Genomic DNA, 20,369 nt, shown 5'->3' with positions numbered 1-20,369 from the left:
ATACGCTCTATATTACGCGCGTAATACTGAGTACTGAATCCCCATTATGTCCTATTTTGGGCCATATTAGCTGCGTACTTACACATGAAATCAATGGGCCGCCTTGTGTTTTTATTTTTGTGCGTGTAAATACACAGAGACTACTCTCCAACCCCGGTGCAGCCCGACACGGATAGTGGGCGCTGCCTGGAGAACCCTCTTAAGCTTGCCAGGTCACCAATTCCATAAGTCCACAGGTGCTTGAGGTGGGGGTTATAATACCAGCCACAGTCTGCCCTCTTTTCGTCAACTACAATTCCGGCAGTGCCCAACAGACTGCCCCTTTTTGATTTGTTCCAGCATGTTCAATACTTCCTCTACCAGTTGCACCCGTACACATCACTCTTGTAACTATGGGATTGGCTGGTTGATTTTCTACATATACTACCTTTGCAGGAGCCTGAGACACTACTGAGTCATAGACCCTACAATTGTCCCATTTATCTGATTCCAGGACCCAGAGGATGTGTATGCCCCCTATCTTTGTCCACAAATGAGGCCATGTCCATGTACACCAAGGAAATCCTCTTCTCCAACTAGAGCGAGGGTTCTTCCTTATGGAAAAGTCTCTGTGGCCTTGTATTGACTATTTAGGACTTTAATACTATTTGACTATTTAGGACATTAAAAACAAATACCCTTTACCGTTAATCTCTGAATAGAGATGAGCGAGTATACTCGCTAAGGCACATTACTCAAGCGAGTAGTGCCTTAGCTGAGTATCTCCCCGCTCGTCTCTAAAGATGCAGGGGGCGGGGAGCGGCGGGGTAGAGCGGGGAGGAACGGAGGGGAGATCTCTCTCTCCCCCCCCGCTCCCCTTCCGCAACTCACCTGTCATCCGCGCCGACCCCTGCATCTTTAGAGACGAGCAGGGAGATACTCGGCTAAGGCACTACTCGCTCGAGTAATGTGCCTTAGTGAGTATACTTGTTCATCTCTGTCTCTGAACTCTTTGACAGAATACACAGAGCAAGGATTTTTACCAAGTTTGCAATGTCTGCTAGAGCGATCCACCAGTGGAAAAAATTATTCTGTAGATGACAGAACTCCTTGCCATAACCCTGGCTCTTGAAGAGTGGCATCCATTGTTAGGGTGGCTTTACATGGGCCGATAGCAACTCAAGTAATCGCTCAAAAGAGTGACTAGGGTGATTGTCATCCTGTGTAAAAACAGGAATCGATAGGGAAGTGATCGAGAATCGCTCACTTAACTAAAAGCCAAGCAACTATCGGCTTCCCTAAACAGGCAGTTTATCTATAAACAACTGCCTGTTTACTCTTAATGGAGGCGGGTGGCCAGAAGACATCTCCAGAGCTCTCAGTTTCCATTCAGTAAGCAACACTGGGTTACAAGGGTCTATTTCCTTGTGTAAAATTCAGTGTTCTTCCCTAAATTCAGGGTGCTGAATCCAAATTCGGCATCCAAAATTGTCTGTCAGGCAAGATAATGAAGTCCTAGACATCATAAGAAAGTAGGATATTCAACATTGTACCATATTGTTACAGTATATTGACCATTGCCTCATTTATCACAACTGTCTAACAGGAGAGATGCGGTGAAAGATTTCACCAGGACATACGTGCAATTGAAAAACTGTATGAAGGAAAGTGGCTGCCTGCCATGCCGGCTGCTTACTGCTGGAATATTCCAAATGGGGACACTGGCTGACAGAAAAAGAGATAAGTGACTTGTGCAAACATACTTTCATGCCACTTATGTAAGTTCTTTGTTATTCTATATCTAGAGATCGTAGGTCCTACTTATAACTGTATGTGACCCTATTCGGGATTTACTGTTTATAAGGACATTTATAAAACATATTTAATTGCAATTTTATCTAAACTTTATTAAGGTTGTGGTCTGTAAATCTGTTCCCAACAGTCAAAATCTGAGCACAAAATTGGAATCGACACCCAAAACTCTATAAGAAACACAACGGCTTTGACCTGAAAAAAAAAATAAAAACTTTTTTTTGTAACACACTGTATTTCTCTTGTATAAAAACACAGGAGAGAGAATTATTGGGACAGCTTTGGGGCACTAAAGTGCCCGACAGTTGTCCTGTGTAAAGCGGCCCTTAGAAGCTTTAGTTTTTTTTTTTTGTCCAGGTCTTCACCAATCATAAAAATCTTACTTATCTTCAGTCTGCCCAAGACCTTCATCCACAACTAGCTCTTCGTATGCTTTGATTGTCCTTCACATTTTCAACTGTCTTGTAAAAAATAACAAAGCAGATGCCTTGTCTTGGTCCTCTGATGTTACCGATGCCACCAGGAACCACAATTTCTCATAGATCCTTACAAGCTTGTGATGGCTAACGCTCTTCGTCTTTGAGACATTTTGTCGAGTAAGACCTTTCTCTCCACCAAGATTACATTCTGGAGTTTGCAGGACTGCTGAACACATTTCTCGTCCTTACTGGTGGCCGACTTTACTTAAAGAAGTTAAGGATTTGGGCTCAACTTGCCAAGTATGTACCAGCAATAAACCTTCATCGCAACAATGCTCTAGCCTACTCATGCTTCTATCTAGAATCATAGAATGGTAGAGGTGGAAGGAACCTCCAGGGTATCCTGGAATCTCCCTGGCTTCATCTAGCCATGGATTTTATTACAGATCTGTCCCTCTCTTCGGGATGCTCAGTGATTTGGGTTATGGCTGAGATATTTTCCAAGACAGTTTATTTTGTACTTCTTCTTCGTTTACCCTATGCTACTTGCCTGGCTCAGTTGTTCAACGATCACCTCTCCAATATACTATGGTTTACCCTTGTACATTGTGTTTGAGATGATGAAATAACTTGTGATTCTGGAGAGCTCCACTAGCCGACTAAAGGTAAAACTAGTTTCTCTTATGTTTACCCGCAGGCCAATGTTCAAGTGGAGCAAACCAACTAGGCTTAGGAAAGTTTCCTCAGACCCTTTGTTACCCTGTTCCTGACAGCTGCCGGTAACTGCTGCAATCACAGTTAGCTCTGAGTGTGGCAGCTTTTTAGATGCTGCAGTCAAAGCTGACTGCGTGTCAAAATAGTCAGCGGGAGAGGGGCAGGGGGCAATCGGCTAGCATGGCAGTCCGGAGCTTATTGAAGCCTCCCAGGGCTGCCATGCATAGATGCCTATCAAGCCTGTCAGGGCTTGACAGGCAGTGTCAAAAAACCACTATATACTGCAATACTGGAGTATTGCAGTATATAGTACAAGCAATCAAGTGATAAGTTCAAATTCCCTGTGAGGACAAAATTTAAAAATAGATTTATTAAAGCTTTTAAAAGTAACAAAATGGAACAAAGAATCAAAAAGTAAAAAAAAGCGAAACCTTTGCCTATTTCTCTCTTAAAACATGTAAACAGTTAACCCCCCTCCCACAAGTTTAGTAATGCTGTATATGTAAATTTACGATCCATTAAAATATCACAATATTTATTCTGCATGATGTGGTGTAAAAGAGAAGCCAGGTCCTATATCATCTACATAAGCTAAAATCCCATGCCTTATTTCTTCAGGAGACGCACTGCTGTGCAGGGCATGCTCCGGCACTGAGAGACAGGCAGTTTACAGCAAGGTTCCACAGCACGAATCTGACTACTAAGTCAAGGGGAGTGTCGATAGCTATCCACAGAACGGTATCTCATGAGGTGCCGGACACGGTGACTGATCCGGAGGGGCGCTTCATTTTCATAAAGGTCAGATTGTGGGGTGAACTTTTTACTCTTGCAGCGTGGTATCTTCCCAATCAGAGTCCTGTACAAGTGGATAGAACAATACTGGGTAAACTGATGGATTTTGTGGAGGGTGTCGTAGTACTGGAGGGCAACTTTAATTTTCCCTTAGACCCGGAAAAAGACTGTACTTCTAGGCGGGCAACGGGATCAGCTTCACAGCTCCGATTGTTTCACAAAGCCCTTAAGCAGTTGCAGTTAATAGACATCTGGAGGGTAACTCTTTATTCTTACAAGCCATCATGCATTGACATGGTGTCCGGTGGCCTCTATTGGGTTGGCATTGTGGTCAAATCATGCCCCAGTTCTCCTCACTCTAACAGTCCCAGGGCCCCCCAATCTTCTGAAGGACTCGGTATGCTGTGCAGACCTGCACAGCACTATCGAAAAAGTCATCAGTGACCACTCTGCGGACTCCAATTCTGGACCGGACCAATGGGAGGCTCTTAAATGTGTTCTACGGGGAGTCCTCACTAAACATGGAATGCGCCTTAAGCGCGAGAAGGCGGCCAAAATTGTCTCCCTGCTGGCCAGGATAACGACAGGGTTCCGCCAATCATGCTCGGTGTCCACACAGACTGAGCTGTTGAACACTAGGGAAGAGTTGAGACACATTTTAGACCAGAGATACATGCGTTTGTGGGACACGAAGCGTTACTCTTACGAACATGCCAATAAATGAGGACGCTCCCCGGCGCGGTACCTTTGCTGTAGGATGAACCTCACATATGTTCTCCACATACTGGATAGTGCAGGCCATAAGAGACATGACCCAAAGGAGATCACAGAGGCATTTCATGCGTATTACCATGTACTCTACAATTTAAGAGGTCAACTGGCAGATATGACTCCCGACAGTAGGGAAAACAAGATTGACAATTATGTCGTGAGGGCTGCTCTGCTGACTATTTCGGGAGAGACCAGGGAGGCATTGGAAATGGATTTTACGGTGGAGGAGATCAGTGAGGCCATTAAAGCTTCGGGGGGGGGGGGGGGGGGGGAAGGCCCCAGGTCCTGACAGATTCACCTCACGGTTTTAAAAGCAGTACCCTTGCTCACCCGATAGTAGAGGTACTTTAAACCTATTTTTATTCTATGATTATGTATGCATTGGGAATAAATTTGGCTTACCATTAACGGTTGTGGTAGTAGCTTATTCCCTACACTTCCTTGAAGATCCTGTGATAGAGCGCTACTTGAGAAAGGTTTTTTTATTTTCTTTATTTGTACTATACCCAATTTTTCTGCCAGAAAGTTGGGGTACCTTTTAAGTTAGCTGCTCTCCAAGAAAACATAACGTGTAGTTTACCAGGCACACACATGTATTTTTTTGGATAATACGGAGGATCCCTAACAAAGAAACCAATTGAAGGCTCACTTGGATTCCAGGTGTAGGCGGGACACAAAAAAAATCTTTAGTTGCCCCGCCTAACACCGGGTAAGTAGACTGGATTGCTGATATATGACCTCACCCTTATGGAAGGCGCTTTCCCTGATTTTTGCTCCCATACTGAAGGAGACATGCAATCAGATCTCGCCCTCTGCCCCATTCCCTGCACAGTCGCTTATGACCCATATTATGGTGCTCCCCAAGCCGAGTAAAGATCCAGGGTTGTGCCCCAGTTACCGCTCCATTTCCCTTACTAACCTTGACATTAAGCTGTTCTCCTAGGTCCTGGCGGGCAGGCTGACTCCCATTCTGTCGGCCCATAAACATAATGACCAGGTGCGATTCATAAAAAGCAGCGAGGCTACAGATAATACCAATAAGACTCTTCTGTTGATTAGCAAAGCCAAGCAGTTGTCGCAGCCATTTTGTCTCCTCTTGGTGGATGCGGAGAAGGCCTTTGATCACGTTAGCTGGAACTTCCTGCTTTCCTCACTGCGCAACTAGGTCTTGGGCCTAAGTTTCTGAGTTGGATTCTGGCGTTGTACAGGAATCCGTCAGCACAGATCCAGGTGAACGGTATCCTGTCAGACCCGGTACCTATTAGGAACGGGACTAGACAGGGTTGCCCACTGTCCCCTCTTCCCTACGCCATTGTTATGGAGCATTTGGCTGTGGCACTGCGGAATAATCCTGATGTTTGTGGCCTGCAGATTGGGACTCAGTCCTGTAAGGCTGCCTTATATGCGGATGACCTGCTGCTATTTGTATCTCGGCCCCACATCTCCTTCCCTGCGATCCTTCAGGAATTCTCTAAATTTGGACGCCTAAATAATATTAAAGTAAACCTCCATAAATCTGAGGTGATGAATGTTTTCCTTTCAGCTGGCGAGGTAGCCCATTTAGCTGCCCAATTTGATTTTAAGTTCTACTACTTAGCCGCAGTCCTTTCCAGGCTCCTAGACTGGCTTTACCACGCAGACTCAAAACAATGGGTGGGCCTGGAGACAGCACTGGTGTGGCCTCATATGCGCCTGCTGCCATGGCTCTCTGTAAAGGACAAACCTGCTGCTCTTTCTCACACTCCACTGATGTTGACCTGTTTGGAAGTCTGGGATAGGCTGACGGCTAGAGGGGACTTTGGGATCCGTGAAGGTGCCCTATGCCCCTTGTTCCACAACCCTGCATTCCCCGCGGGACAGGAGAGGCAGAGCTTCCTCTGTTGGAGGGAAGTGCTGCCAGAAAGCGAACCCTGGGGGCCTTCTATCATTTAATGCATTAGAGGCATTCCGGACAGATCTGAAACTGAGGTGGCTGGAATAACTCCAGTTGGCCTCCTTCTGGCCTCCAAAGGGTGGGAGAGGGACTTGTCTCGGGGGCTGCAGGACTCTGATTGGGAGAGAGCATTCACGTTCACGCACAAAATACCCTTGGACTGTATGGCACAAGAGAAAAACTTTAGGGAGTTGAAAAGGCTGACAAGATATTAGTATAGGGGCCTGCCGCAGCGGTGATTCCAGTCCCTCAATGAGTGATATGCAAGTATAGTTTATCAGGGTAGTACTTGGCAGATATACCGCAAGCGCTACAACTGCCGTGTTTGTTACGATCCCCCCCACCCCCCTTTTTTTCTCTCTTTCTTCCTATGTCTCTGTTATAGTCTAAATTTTATGTTATTGTCGAGATCAGATATTTGTTGTGTTCCTTTTTATTTGTGTGCAAAATGTATACAAAAGATCTAATAAAAACTTATTAAACATTAAAGCGATTGAAATGTTGCATGTAGCCTAAAATGGTAACAATGAAAACTGAAACTCATCTGATGATGAACAAAACCTAACACTGCTCACTTGGTGGAAAAATATAAATGTTATAGGCTGTTGAATGCAACGATGAACATACAAATATATGTATACTAGCTGATATACCCGGCTTCGCCCGAGTTAATTTGGTACTGGTGTTTATCTGGTGTTCACACGGAAAATCTTATGAAGTCGTGGCTACTTTAGAGATACCGGGAAAAAAATATGTTCACTATTTTGCATGGTTCTTTGCGTTACCCAGGAAACACCACGTGGAGGTAACCATGCGACGTTTCCTTTATATAAAATGACATCAGGAAGTGAGAGAATTAGATTTCATACGTAAAATTTGGACGCTAATTCTTTTGCGCTTAGAGTTGAAAAATCGAGTTGGGACCCGTTAACTTTTCCTATTTATGACATAATCAATCATCGCGCCAAATTTTAAGTTTTTATGACATCGGGAAGTGAGAGAATTAGATTCCCTACGTAAAATTTGGACGCTAATTATTGTGCACTTAGAATTGAATAATCGAGTTGGGACCCATTAGCTTTTCCTATTTATGACGTAATCAATGCCCATGTCAAATTTCAAGTTTCTATGACACCGGGAATTGAGAGAATTAGATTCCGTATGAAAAATTTGGACGCTTGTTCTTTTGCGCTAGAATTGAATAATCAAGTTGAGACTCCTTTACTTTTCCTATTTTACACATAATATATGCTCGTGCCAAACTTCATGTTTCTACGACATCGGGCAGTGAGAGAATTAGTGGCGAGTCAGTCAGTGAGTCAGTCAGTCAGTCAGTGAGGGCTTTCGTCTTTATATATATAGATACGTATTTTTATCATTGCATTTATATATAGATATTTTTGAAAAGGGTTTAAATTGTACAAAAGTAGTAAAAAAGAGAAATTTAAGGAAAAAGGTATTGCCATAATCGCATTGACGTAATGAATGGAGAAAACATATGGTTTTATTCTTCTACAGACACTGCCCTCTTTTGGTACCATTTGAATATTACAACAGTCATAATTTTAGCCTGACTCGCAGGGCTCTGCAGTCTGTAAACCAAACGTCCCACATGGATTTTTCCCAACTCAAACTCCTTCATAAATGGCTCATATATAGTAATAATAATAATAGTATAATTATTAACAGAGGACGGAGGTGAGCATTTTCAGTTGCCCTCATGGATCGGATTCATGAGGGGAGGTGAAACTTTACCTTTTATCACTTTTTCGTGATCGCCATTATCCATTGGGCCTGGCGATCGTTCACTGCACTCCCCGGTGACATCTCCTGCCTCCCGGCTACCTTCAGTGGCCGGGAGATTTCAAATTTCACGGGCCTTCCGCCCTCCTGCGCGTGACGTCATACATTTGGCGTGCATGCGCAGAAGGCGGTGTCAGGTCCTTTTTAGACCAGATTGCTGCAGGACATCGTGGAGGACAAGCGTGAGTATGCTCAGCTGTCCTCACGGATCAGATCCATGAGGGTAGCTGAAACTTTAACTTTTTTTCACTTTCTGTTTACTTTTATGCAATTGGTGTTAGCCATTGGACATCACTGATTGCATTACCAGGGGGGCTCCCTGAGACCCTCCATAATAGCTCCAGGTTGTCAGCTACCTCCGGTAACCAACAGTCTGTAGCTGCCACGTCCACAGCCCGCAGGGCTTTAATCCCTGGAGCGAGCGTGTTCTAATGGCCGTGGGGATTAAAGCCCAGCAAAGCAGGACACAAAACGTCTATGGGGTGGTCACTAAGGAGTTAAGAGGATCCTTCTGAGGTCAAGTCAACTGAAATATCTATAGTCCTAAGACAAAGGAGGGGGAGGGGGGTTGGTAGGGCTTTGGATTACTACCATATGGTAGTTCTATAGATGTGTGATTGGTCCCAGATCCAAGTGCACCCCCTGCCAGGCCTAGAGCATGAGCAGGTAATACCAGCTGAGGATGGCCAACAGTACAGCACATGACCGATAAATGGGGGAGAAACCACGGGACATGAGGCGGCCGTTGGACAGACACAACTTCTGAATGGTGGAGACAATGTTCTGTGTGCGTCCAGTGGAGGGGTCTGACACGGGGATCTTCTGGTAGATCTGAGGGGAAAACAAAGACAAATGTAGAAGAATAAGAGGTCTCAATTGTAAAATGCATGAAAGTTTTATATCATCTACCCTTGCATTGACCACATAACGCCACACTCTCCACTTCTGCCATGCGTTATCACTCGAGCATCGCTTTGCTCACGTCGGTTGTGGATCTTTATACTGGGGATTGGAAGAATTTAAACAAAAAAACCCCCAAAAAACTAAAATTATGTTGAAAAATAATAATCATTAATGTTAGGGCCAAAAAAACGTGAATCCACCACTTCACCTGGAACATACACTAAATAGGGACCTTACTAGAGCATCCTCCCCTCCGCCCCCATCTAGTAGCGCGTGACGGGCAGTGACAAACAATGCTGCACACAAAGAACTAGCCCTATACTGCGCCTCCTGCCATCTTCTGACAGCTATAACATTTTTTAGTTTTTCGATGACATAGTTGTTCAACATCTGACTCAGTGCAGGATGTCCTGTAGTTTCCGTTGGTACCATTTTGAAGTACATACGACTTTTTGATTGCTTTTTATTACATTTTTTTCTTGGAGACACGGTGACCAAAAAAAAGGGCAATTCTGGCATTTTTTTTTCTGACGACATTCATCGTGCGCAGTAAATAACATATTTATTTGATAGATCAGACTTTTAAAGACGCAGTGATACCAAATGCGTATTTTTATTTTATTATTTAGATTCTTTTATGTTTTTTTAAGCTTACTACCTTTTTTTAATAATTAGTAATAACTAGAGATGAGCGAGCACCAAAATGCTCGGCTGCTCGTTACTCGGGACGAAATTATCGCAATGCTCGAGGGTTCGTTTCGAGTAACGAACCCCATTGAAGTCAATGGGCGACCCGAGCATTTTTGTATATCGCCGATGCTCGCTAAGGTTTTCATTTGTGAAAATCGGGGCAATTCAAGAAAGTGATGGGAACGACACAGAAACGGATCGGGCAGGCGAGGGGCTACATGTTGGGCTGCATCTCAAGTTCACAGGTCCCACTATTAAGCCACAATACCGGCAAGAGTGCCCCCCCCCCCCAACAACTTTTACTTCCGAAAAGCCCTCATTAGCAATGCATACCTTAGCTAAGCACCACACTACCTCCAACAAAGCACAATCACTGCCTGCATGACACTCCACTGCCACTTCTCCTGGGTTACATGCTGACCAACCCCCCCTGCACGACCCAGTGTCCACAGCGCACACCAAATTGTCCCTGCGCAGCCTTCAGCTGCCCTCATGCCACACCACCCTCATGTCTATTTATAAGTGCGTCTGCCATGAGGAGGAACCGCAGGCACACACTGCAGAGGGTTGGCACGGCTAGGCAGCGACCCTCTTTAAAAGGGGCGGGGCGATAGCCCACAATGCTGTACAGAAGCAATGAGAAATCCAATCCTGTGCCACCTCCATCTGGAGCTGCACACGTGGGCATAGCAATGGGGAACCTATGTGCCACACACTATTCATTCTGTCAAGGTGTCTGCATGCCCCAGTCAGACCGCGGTTTTTTATAAATAGTCACAGGCAGGTGCAACTCCGCAATGGGAATTCCGTGTGCACCCACAGCATGGGTGGCTCCCTGGAACCCACCGGCTGTACATTAATGTATCCCATTGCATTGCCCATCACAGCTGAGGTAACGTCGTGCTTAATGCAGGTGGGCTTCGGCCCACACTGCATGCCCCAGTCAGACTGGGGTTCTTTAGAAGTGGACACATGCAGTTACAACTCCGTGTGGACCGACAGCATGGGTGGGTGCCAGGAAGCCACCGGCGGTACATAAATATATCCCATTGCAGTGCCCAACACAGCTGAGGTAACGTCAGCTGTAATGCAGGTGGGCTAAAAATTAATTGGATTACACTGTAGGCGAGGGCCCCAAAAAATTGGTGTACCAACAGTACTAATGTACCTCAGAAAAATTGCCCATGCCCAACCAAGAGGGCAGGTGAAACCCATTAATCGCTTTGGTTAATGTGGCTTAATTGGTAACTAGGCCTGGAGGCAGCCCAGTTAAAATAAAAATTGGTTGAGGTGAAAGTTTCAACGCTTTAATGAGCATTGAAACGTATAAAAATTGTTTACAAAAATTATATGACTGAGCCTTGTGGGCCTAAGAAAAATTGCCCGTTCAGCGTGATTACGTGAGGTTTCAGGAGGAGGAGCAGGAGGAGGAATATTATACACAGATTGATGAAGCAAAAAGGTACCCGTTTTTGATGGTGATAGAGAACGATGCTTCCATCCGCGGGTGCAGCCTACGTATTGCTTAGGTATCGCTGCTGTCCGCTGGTGAAGAAGAGAAGTCTGGGGAAATCCAGGTTTTGTTCATCTTGATGAGTGTAAGCCTGTCGGCACTGTCGGTTGACAGGCGGGTACGCTTATCCGTGATGATTCCCCCAGCCGCACTAAACACCCTCTCTGACAAGACGCTAGCCGCAGGACAAGCAAGCACCTCCAGGGCATACAGCGCGAGTTCAGGCCACGTGTCCAGCTTCGACACACAGTAGTTGTAGGGGGCAGAGGCGTCACGGAGGACGGTCGTGCGATCGGCTACGTACTCCCTCACCATCCTTTTACAGTGCTCCCGCCGACTCAGCCTTGACTGGGGAGCGGTGACACAGTCTTGCTGGGGAGCCAGAAAGCTGGCAAAGGCCTTGGATAATGGTCCCCTGCCTGCGCTGTACATGCTGCCTGATCTCTGAGCCTCCCCTGCTACCTGGCCCTCGGAACTGCGCCTTCGGCCACTAGCGCTGTCGGATGGGAAGTTTACCATCAGTTTGTCCACCAGCACCCTGTGGTATAGCATCATTCTGGAACCCCTTTCCTCTTCAGGAATGAGAGTGGAAAGGTTCTCCTTATACCGTGGGTCGAGCAGTGTGTACACCCAGTAATCCGTAGTGGCCAGAATGCGTGTAACGCGAGGGTCACGAGAAAGGCATCCTAACATGAAGTCAGCCATGTGTGCCAGGGTACCTGTACGCAACACATGGCTGTCCTCATTAGGAAGATCACTTTCAGGATCCTCCTCCTCCTCCTCCTCCTCAGGCCATACACGCTGAAAGGATGACAGGCAAGCAGCATGTGTACCCTCAGCAGTGGGCCAAGCTGTCTCTTACCCCTCCTCCTCATGCTCCTCCTCAACGCGCTGGGATATAGACATGAGGGTGCTCTGACTATCCAGCGACATACTGTCTTCCCCCGCCTCCGTTTCCGAGTGCAAAGCGTCTGCCTTTATGCTTTGCAGGGAACTTCTCAAGAGGCATAGCAGAGGAATGGTGACGCTAATGATTGCAGCATCCCCGCTCAGCATCTGGGTAGACTCCTCAAAGTTTCCAAGGACTTGGCAGATGTCTGCCAACCAGGCCCACTCTTCTGTAAAGAATTGAGGAGGCTGACTCCCACTACGCCGCCCATGTTGGAGTTGGTATTCCACAATCCTCTGCCGAGCTGCAGAGCCTCCACCAGATTACGGCCGTTGTCACACACGACCATGCCCGGTTGGAGGCTCAGCGGCGCAAGCCAGCGGTCGGTCTGCTCTGTCAGACCCTGCAGCAGTTCGTGGGCCGTGTGCCTCTTCTCTCCTAAGCTGAGTAGTTTCAGCACGGCCTGCTGACGCTTGCCTACCGCTGTGCTGCCGTGCGACACCGACTGCTGGCGACGTGCTGCTGCTGACACATCTTGATTGCGAGACAGAGGTTGCGGAGGAGGAGGAGGAGGGTGGTTTAGTGGAGGAAGCATACACCGCCGCAGATACCACCACCGAGCTGGGGCACGCAATTCGAGGGGTGGGTAGGACATGAGCAGTCCCAGGCTCTGACTCTGTCCCAGCCTGCACTAAATTCACCCAATGTGCCGTCAGGGAGATATAGTGGCCCTGCCCGCCTGTGCTTGTCCACGTGTCTGTTGTTAAGTGGACCTTGGCAGTAACCGCGTTGGTGAGGGCGCGTACAATGTTGTGGGAGACGTGGTCGTGCAGGGCTGGGACGGCACATCGGGAAAAGTAGTGGCGACTGGGAACCGAGTAGCGCGGGGCCGCCGCCGCCGCCATCATGCTTTTGAAAGCCTCCGTTTCCACAAGCCTATACGGCAGCATCTCCAGGCTGATCAATTTGGCAATGTGCACGTTTAACGCTTGAGCGTGCGGGTGCATGGCGGCGTACTTGCGCTTGCGCTCAGTGGCGCTAGCGACGTCTGGACGCTGCGCTGAGAGACATTGCTGGATGGGGCCGAGGACAGCGGAGGTGAGGGTGTGGGTGCAGGCCAGGAGACAGTAGTGCCTGTGTCCTCAGAGGGGGGGTTGGATCTCAGTGGCAGGTTGGGGCACAGGGGGAGAGGCAGTGGTGCAAACCGGAGGCGGTGAACGGCCTTCGTCCCACCTTGTGGGGTGCTTGGCCATCATATGCCTGCGCATGCTGGTGGTGGTGGCTCCCCAGCTCATCTTGGCGCGACAAAGGTTGCACACCACTGTTCGTCGGTCGTCAGGCGTCTCTGTGAAAAACTGCCACACCGTAGAGCAGCTTGACCTCTGCAGGGTGGTATGGCGCGAGGGGGCGCTTTGGGAAACAGTTGGCGGATTATTCGGTCTGGCCCTGCCTCTACCCCTGGCCACCGCACTGGCTCGGCCTGTGCCCACACCCTGACTTGGGCCTCCGCGTCCTCGCCCGCGTCCACGTCCTATAGGCCTACCCCTACCCCTCAGCATGGTGTATTACCAGTAGTGCAGAAACAGAACGCTGTAATTAAATGTGCCGCTTATTGGCCTGTGGTTGGAGGCTGACTTCGCTTACGGAACGCCAGGAATTAATTTTGCGCAAGCCTGCTGTAACACTTAGCTGGCTGCGTATGAATTAGGAGGACAACTACACCCAGCACAGACCCAGTACACTGAGGACAGTCACAGGCAGCCCAAATAGATTTTTTTCCCCAAATGTTTTTGCTAAGGCCCACTGCCTATACTCAATAAATATGTCTTCTGTCCCTGCCTCACAATATATGTCTTCTGTCCCTGCCTAACCACCACTTCTGGCCCTGGAGTATGAATAATTACTGCAGGGCGCAATGCTCTGCACAGCCGATATACAGAAAAAAAAAGAAGCAAAAAGCAGCCTCCACAGTACTGCACACGGTCAGATGTGGCCCTAAGAAGGACCGTTGGGGTTCTTGAAGCCTAAAATACTCCTAACACTCTCCTTATAGCAGCTCCGGCACCAACAGCACTTTCCCTGCTCTATGTCAGAACGCATCTGTGCCGAGCCGCGGGAGGGGCCGATTTATATACTCGGGTGACACCTGATCTCGCCAGCCACTCACTGCAGGGGGGTGGTATAGGGCTTGAACGTCGCAGGGGGGAGTTGTAATGCCTTCCCTGTCTTTCTATTGGCCAGAAAAGCTCGCTAACGTCTCAGAGATGAAAGTGAAAGTAACTCGAACATCGCGTGGTACTCGTCACGAGTAACGAGCATCTCGAACACGCTAATACTCGAACGAGTATCAAGCTCGGACGAGTACGTTCGCTCATCTCTAGTAATAACTTAATTTATACTTTTTTTTTTTTAATCCCAGAGGGAACAAGAACGTGTGATGCTTTGATCCCTCCTGCAGTATGATGTAATAGCATTACATCATACCGCGATCGGACAGGCATTCTAGCAAGCCATGCCTCTGGGGACCTGCAAGCAGATTTACACTGGTTCCATAGGGCACATCTGCCTGCAGATTTCCCAATACTGTTTCGGTGTCAAGAAGGGACAAGTTTTTCTTTCCCCCCATAATAGGGATTAAGAATCCACACTATATAAAACTATGATGTGGATTTCCATTCAAATGAATGGGATAACTTAATTGTACGGTTAGTGCCATGGAATCTGTGTGGTTTCCACATCAATCTGTAGTGCAAAAATAGTGGCTTTTTATGGTACATCTTTATCAATATTTGCCAACTCCCAGTACCTCCACCAAGCAGTTTAACAAAGGTGCTGCATCTTTGTGATTGCTTACCAGGCACAGCTCCATGTATATGAATGTGGCTGTGCATGATATTGCAGCCCAGTTTTCTGAATTGGGCTCAGCAGCAGTCGTAGGCAAAGCCACAATGATATGTACGGCGCTGTGTCTAAGGGGAAAAAAAATGCATTGGAGCACCATGGACAATTTATTCGGGTGATTCACCCTCACTAATCAGATACTGATGGCCTATCCTTAAATAGGTGTAACATGTGACTGCTCCTTGTGTATGGCTCCTCTGAGGTAGAAAAGGTGACTTACCTCATTCACATAGTGGTACATGAAAGCTCTGACCGCCTGCATGTTGGTAGCATCCATCATCAGTGTCACTGCCTGTCCTTTGCGGATCTTCACCACTCCCTTAAATACCTGGTGGTTGTTGTAGCAGGCGGCCAGCGTGGCGACAGCGATGACCTGAGGATGCAAGGAGGATTTAAGGAGGCAGCGCAATCTTACACACTGTGCCACTAAAGTGTCGCAAGTTGCGGTACAAGTGGGTGTGGTCTCCGAAGAAGACAGACTCATTTACCTGTTGGATAGCAAAGAAGTTGAATGCACTCTGGTTTCTCAGCCGGGACAGGTAGAGCAGGACATCGGGAATGTGCTGAAGCGCATTAGTCACCATGTCATTCAAGCACTGCACCGCCGGCACGATGTTCTCCGCCTTGGCCAAGTCTGACAGGTTTTTGCTGTATTTACTCCACACCTGATGGCAGCAGAATGAGGACAATGTTGGGTTTACCAAGAGGAGATCACTATAATCCCCCATAGAACTCATGAGACATCAGTCCATAGTCACCTCTCTAGGCCAGAACTCTCGTCCTTCCAGCTGGTCCGCCAGGTAATCTCGGATGGCGTTGGTTTTTTGCTGGAATAGCCCTGTTGAGTTTAAGAGTCTTGTGTCCTCGACAACAGGGGTGTCTTCCAGTCCAGCAGATGCGACCAGCTGGAACATACCGATCACCACTAATCCGGCTGAGTAGTGACTGTACTGAGCAATGACAGAAGGGTCAGATATCAATTTTAATACTTAAGTGTTGAATAGTTTGCCATTAGTCTTACTTAAGAGTTTTCCAGCATTGAAGTGATTACCTGTCAGTTGAGATTGCGAAGGTCCGATCAACTGTTTAAAGAGGCCACAATGCTTTGGTGATTACTGTAGCCTCTTCGTCCTATCTCAAGGACAGTGTTCCCAGTCACTTCCTTCATCTGTTACCAACTTTAGGGGTTTGTGTGGAGGGGGATCAGGAGCCGATCCCGCTCCATACAATGCAGGTGCCGGCTGTTTCTCACAGCTGACACCCGCAGACAACAGTCGTGATCAGTGTGAATCATGATTGCATCTCTCATCCTTGTAAATACCACTGTCAGTTCTGACAGCGGCATTGAAATCTCGATTGGTATTGCGGGGTGCCCCAGCAATAAGATCTTGAGGTGCACTTCAACTGCCATAGCAGCCTGGGGCACTTTTGAAAGCCCCAAGGGCTACCATGTATTTCAGCCTATCAAGCCATGTCTGTGGTGTGGCTCAATATCCTGCAATCTAACAGGTGGTCTAATGTAATACAATTACATTATGCAGCAGCGATCAAACCCATATTTGGTATAGTTCCAGTTCACACCCTTAAGCATCGCTCCCTGGTCTTTAGTAGCATTAGTGGGTCTGTAGTGCCACATTACTGGGACAACTTCCAGAGTAAAGGCCTGGGATCCTGCTGTGAAGCCCACATCCTAATTAGTGGGATACTGACAATAAGGCCACTTTTCTCGGGCGATTTTATCGAAATGCAATAGTGCTACAAATCGCATGTATGTAGAACCCATGCTTTCCTAAGGGTTCTTCCACACATTAGATGTTTTGTAGCATGCGACATTGCAAAACTACAGAACCGTGGCATGCGATTTGCAGGTTTTTTTTGTAGCCCATGTTTCCCTATGGAGCCTTTCTATGTGTAGCATCGCACGACAACGCTTTTGTCGTGTGATGCAACTTTTACAGTAGGAGATCCTACTGCAAAAACCCTAAACCAAGTCCTAGCTGCATCAAAAAATAAAAGAAGGAATACATCACCTCTCCAGCGCTATCATTTCCCCTGAAGCCCCCCGGCAGTTGCTTGAAGTTCTCCTGAAGAGCTTCCTGGTCAGGACTTTGAAAATCCCCAGCTCCAGGAAGCTGTGCCTCTGATTGGTTCCAGAGCGTGTGGCTCAGCCAATCATAGCTACTCAATAGCGCCAGCTCTGATTGGTTCCTGAGCGCCATGGTTCAGCCAATCACAACCAGCCCTTCCTGGAGGCGGGGATTTTGAGCCTCCAATCCAGGAAGAGCTAGCAGAAGACTTCAAGCAAGTGCTGGAGAACTTCATGGGAGAAGCCACACCAGAGATGACAGCGCCTCTTAGATTTTTTTTTTTTTTTACTGCGGCCAGGGCTTACTTTTGGGATAGGGCTTATATTTTAAAGATGCACGATTTTGTAGCAACACAAAATAGTGTTATAGCCGCCAGAAAATGCTGCTATTTTCTCGCGTCTATATATTAGCTGTCTAAAACAAACTTCTCCTACCTGATCCCAGTCCAGGAAAGATTCCATCCGCTTTTCCAAGAACTCCACCAAGCCCACCCCCATCTTGTGGCAGGTGTTGGCAATCACTTCCTGGTAAACCATCGCCAGTTTTCTGAACTCCAGGGAAATCTAGAACAATTAGTTCAGATTATGTTCTGCTGTAGAGAAGAATGCACTTTTCGGTAATGTGATTCAGGGAGGAACCACCCCACAAAACCTAAACTCAAGAGTTATATAGTGATGAAAACACAGCATTATGGTATATAGACCCTATAAAGGTAGCAAGGCTGGAAAATTTGGTTATGCATGTTTTTGGACTGTCTTATGATAGATTGGAGTGGAGGTGAGAGAAGGAGGTAGCTCTTTAAAAAAAAAGATTGGATGAGAGAGAGAGAGAGAGAGAGAAGAGAGAGAAGAGAGAGAAGAGAGAGAGGAGAGAGAGGAGAGAGAGGAGAGAGAGGAGAGAGAGGAGAGAGAGGAGAGAGAGGAGAGAGAGGAGAGAGAGGAGAGAGAGGAGAGAGAGGAGAGAGAGGAGAGAGAGGAGAGAGAGAAGAGAGAGAAGAGAGAGAAGAGAGAGAAGAGAGAGAAGAGAGATCGGTGGGTCTCTTTAACTACATCCCCAGCGGTGGAGTCAAACTTGGGGATATTGTAAACCGTAATTAAAGAAGCCTCTGAGAAGGAGGTGGAGGGTTGACTGGATGTCAGGAGCTCCCGTGCGTCCAAAAGAGTTGGTGGGTGGAAGGTATGCCAAAAGTGGACTGCGGGCCTATGGGGTTGTTGGTTCTCCCAAAAGGGCCAGTGGGTTTTGGCGGGAGGCAGGAGGGCCAGAAGTGTTGGTTGAGGGACTGCCAGGTCAAAATTCATCTTTCTACTGATTTTAAATCAGAATATGAGAAAAGTCGGATATAATTCCTTGCCATCTCATCAATATTTATAGGAAAGTTGCGCCATACACCAGTCCTTTTCAACTGAAAACTGATATTGTTCACGGCACCAGCAGTAGGAGGTTGTTCTGTTGGGCAGCACCTCCATATTATCAGTGAATCATAGTCTCATCTCCTTGTCTCCATGGCCCTACCATAGTCTGCTAGGCACTTACACATCATCAACTGATCGCTCCACACTTTTTTTTTGCACAGTTACATCAGTTGCTTAATTACAAGGCTGTTGGAGAGCATTCACTCGACATTCATTTGTGTCCCACAGATTCTCGACTGGAGAGAGATCTGTGTGATGTGCTCATCATGGAATCACCTGGACAACTTACAAAATAGGCCTGCTGATGTTCGTTGTGTGGGGCTGTGTGCACTGGCGTAACTATAGGGAATGCGTTCAGGCCCAGGAGCCTTAGGGGTCCATTAGGGATCTCTTCTCCATATAGAGAGCCCAGTACTATGAATAAAGCATTATAGTTGGGGGCCCTGTTTCAGGTTTTTTGCATTGGGGCACAGAAGCTTCAAGTTACACCTCTGGCTGTGTGTATATCCTACTGTACCATGGTGTTGTATACACCCTGAAGATATGGTAGTACAACTGATTGCAGTTCATCAAAATACGGGCATGACATCAATGTGCCCCTGATCTGTAATAGAAGGGACTAACTGTTACTGCTAATGGCATTCCAAGCCAAGACTCTGTGATAAAAAGCTGTGTGGTGCTCCAAAATGGTAAAAGATCAACCAGATTGTGACCGAGGGTCTGGAGGTGACGTGGCACTCAACAATCATCATTGCCGATACAAAATCTCTATAAGACGCTGAATAGAGATGAGCGAACGTACTCGTCCGAGCTTGATGCTCGTTCGAGTATTAGGGTGTTCGAGATGCTCGTTACTAGAGGCGAGTACCACGCGATGTTCGAGTTACATTCACTTTCATCTCTGAGACGTTTGCACGCTTTTCTGGCCAATAGAAAGACAGGGAAGGCATTACAACTTCCTCCTGTGATGTTCCAGCCCTATACCACCCCCCCTGCAGTGAGTGGCTGGGGAGATCAGGTGTCACCCAAGTATTTAAATCAGCCCCGCCCGCGGCTCGCCACAGATGCATTCTGACAGATCAGGGACAGTGCTACTGATGCTGGAGCTGCTATAGGAAGAGCGTTAGGAGTTATTTTAGGCTTGAAGAACCCCAACGGTCCTTCTTAAGGCCACATCTGACCGTGTGCAGTACTGTTGAGGCTGCTTTTAGCAGTGTTGCACTTTTTTTTTTTTTGTATATCGGGCGTGCAGAGCATTGCGTCCTCAGTCTGCAGTCATTGTACATAGTATAGGGCCAGTACTGGTGAGGCAGGGAAAGAGATATACTGACTATATAGGCAGTGGGCTTTTTCAAACAAATTTGGGAAAAATACTATCTTTGGGCTGCCTGTGACCGTCTTGAGTGTACTGCGTCTCTGCTGGGGGTAGTAGTCCTAATTAATACGCAGCTAAGTGTTACAGCAGGCTTGCGCAAAATTCTTTCCTGGCTTTGCGTTGCCCGTTACATCACCGCCCTCATCCCGTCCAGAGGGAAACAGTATACATATATACGCTGCCTACAGTATCTGCTGTCTCAGCTCAGCCTTTAAAAAAATAGAAGCAAAATACTTAAGGCCTACTAGTGCCCTTTGGCCACTTGACTGCTTCTGCGCTGTGAATTCCACTAGCTCAGTCATACGCACCTACGTCTCACTACAGGCTTGTGCAAAATTCTTTCCTGGCTCTGCTGTGCGTTCCGTAAGCGAAGTCA

At 47.2% G+C, this 20,369-nt stretch overlaps 1 protein-coding gene across 2 annotated transcripts in view; it reads right to left on the bottom strand.

Moving 5' to 3' along the window:
• The window catches only part of LOC136620328 (squalene synthase-like), a 179,203-nt gene that overhangs the window by 134,093 nt on the left and 24,741 nt on the right, over window positions 1-20,369 (bottom strand). For both annotated transcript variants that reach the window (XM_066595029.1, XM_066595045.1), the window contains exons 4-5: window positions 17,641-17,769; window positions 15,878-16,069 (exon numbers count right to left, since the gene is read on the bottom strand). In XM_066595029.1, coding sequence (XP_066451126.1) covers window positions 15,878-16,069; window positions 17,641-17,769 — 321 coding nt within the window. The remainder of the gene's footprint in view (window positions 1-15,877; window positions 16,070-17,640; window positions 17,770-20,369) is intronic.

This window comes from Eleutherodactylus coqui, chromosome 1 (genome assembly GCF_035609145.1).
Source record: "Eleutherodactylus coqui strain aEleCoq1 chromosome 1, aEleCoq1.hap1, whole genome shotgun sequence".
NCBI lineage: Eukaryota > Metazoa > Chordata > Amphibia > Anura > Eleutherodactylidae > Eleutherodactylus > Eleutherodactylus coqui.
This window is presented reverse-complemented; position numbering and strand designations above follow the sequence as displayed.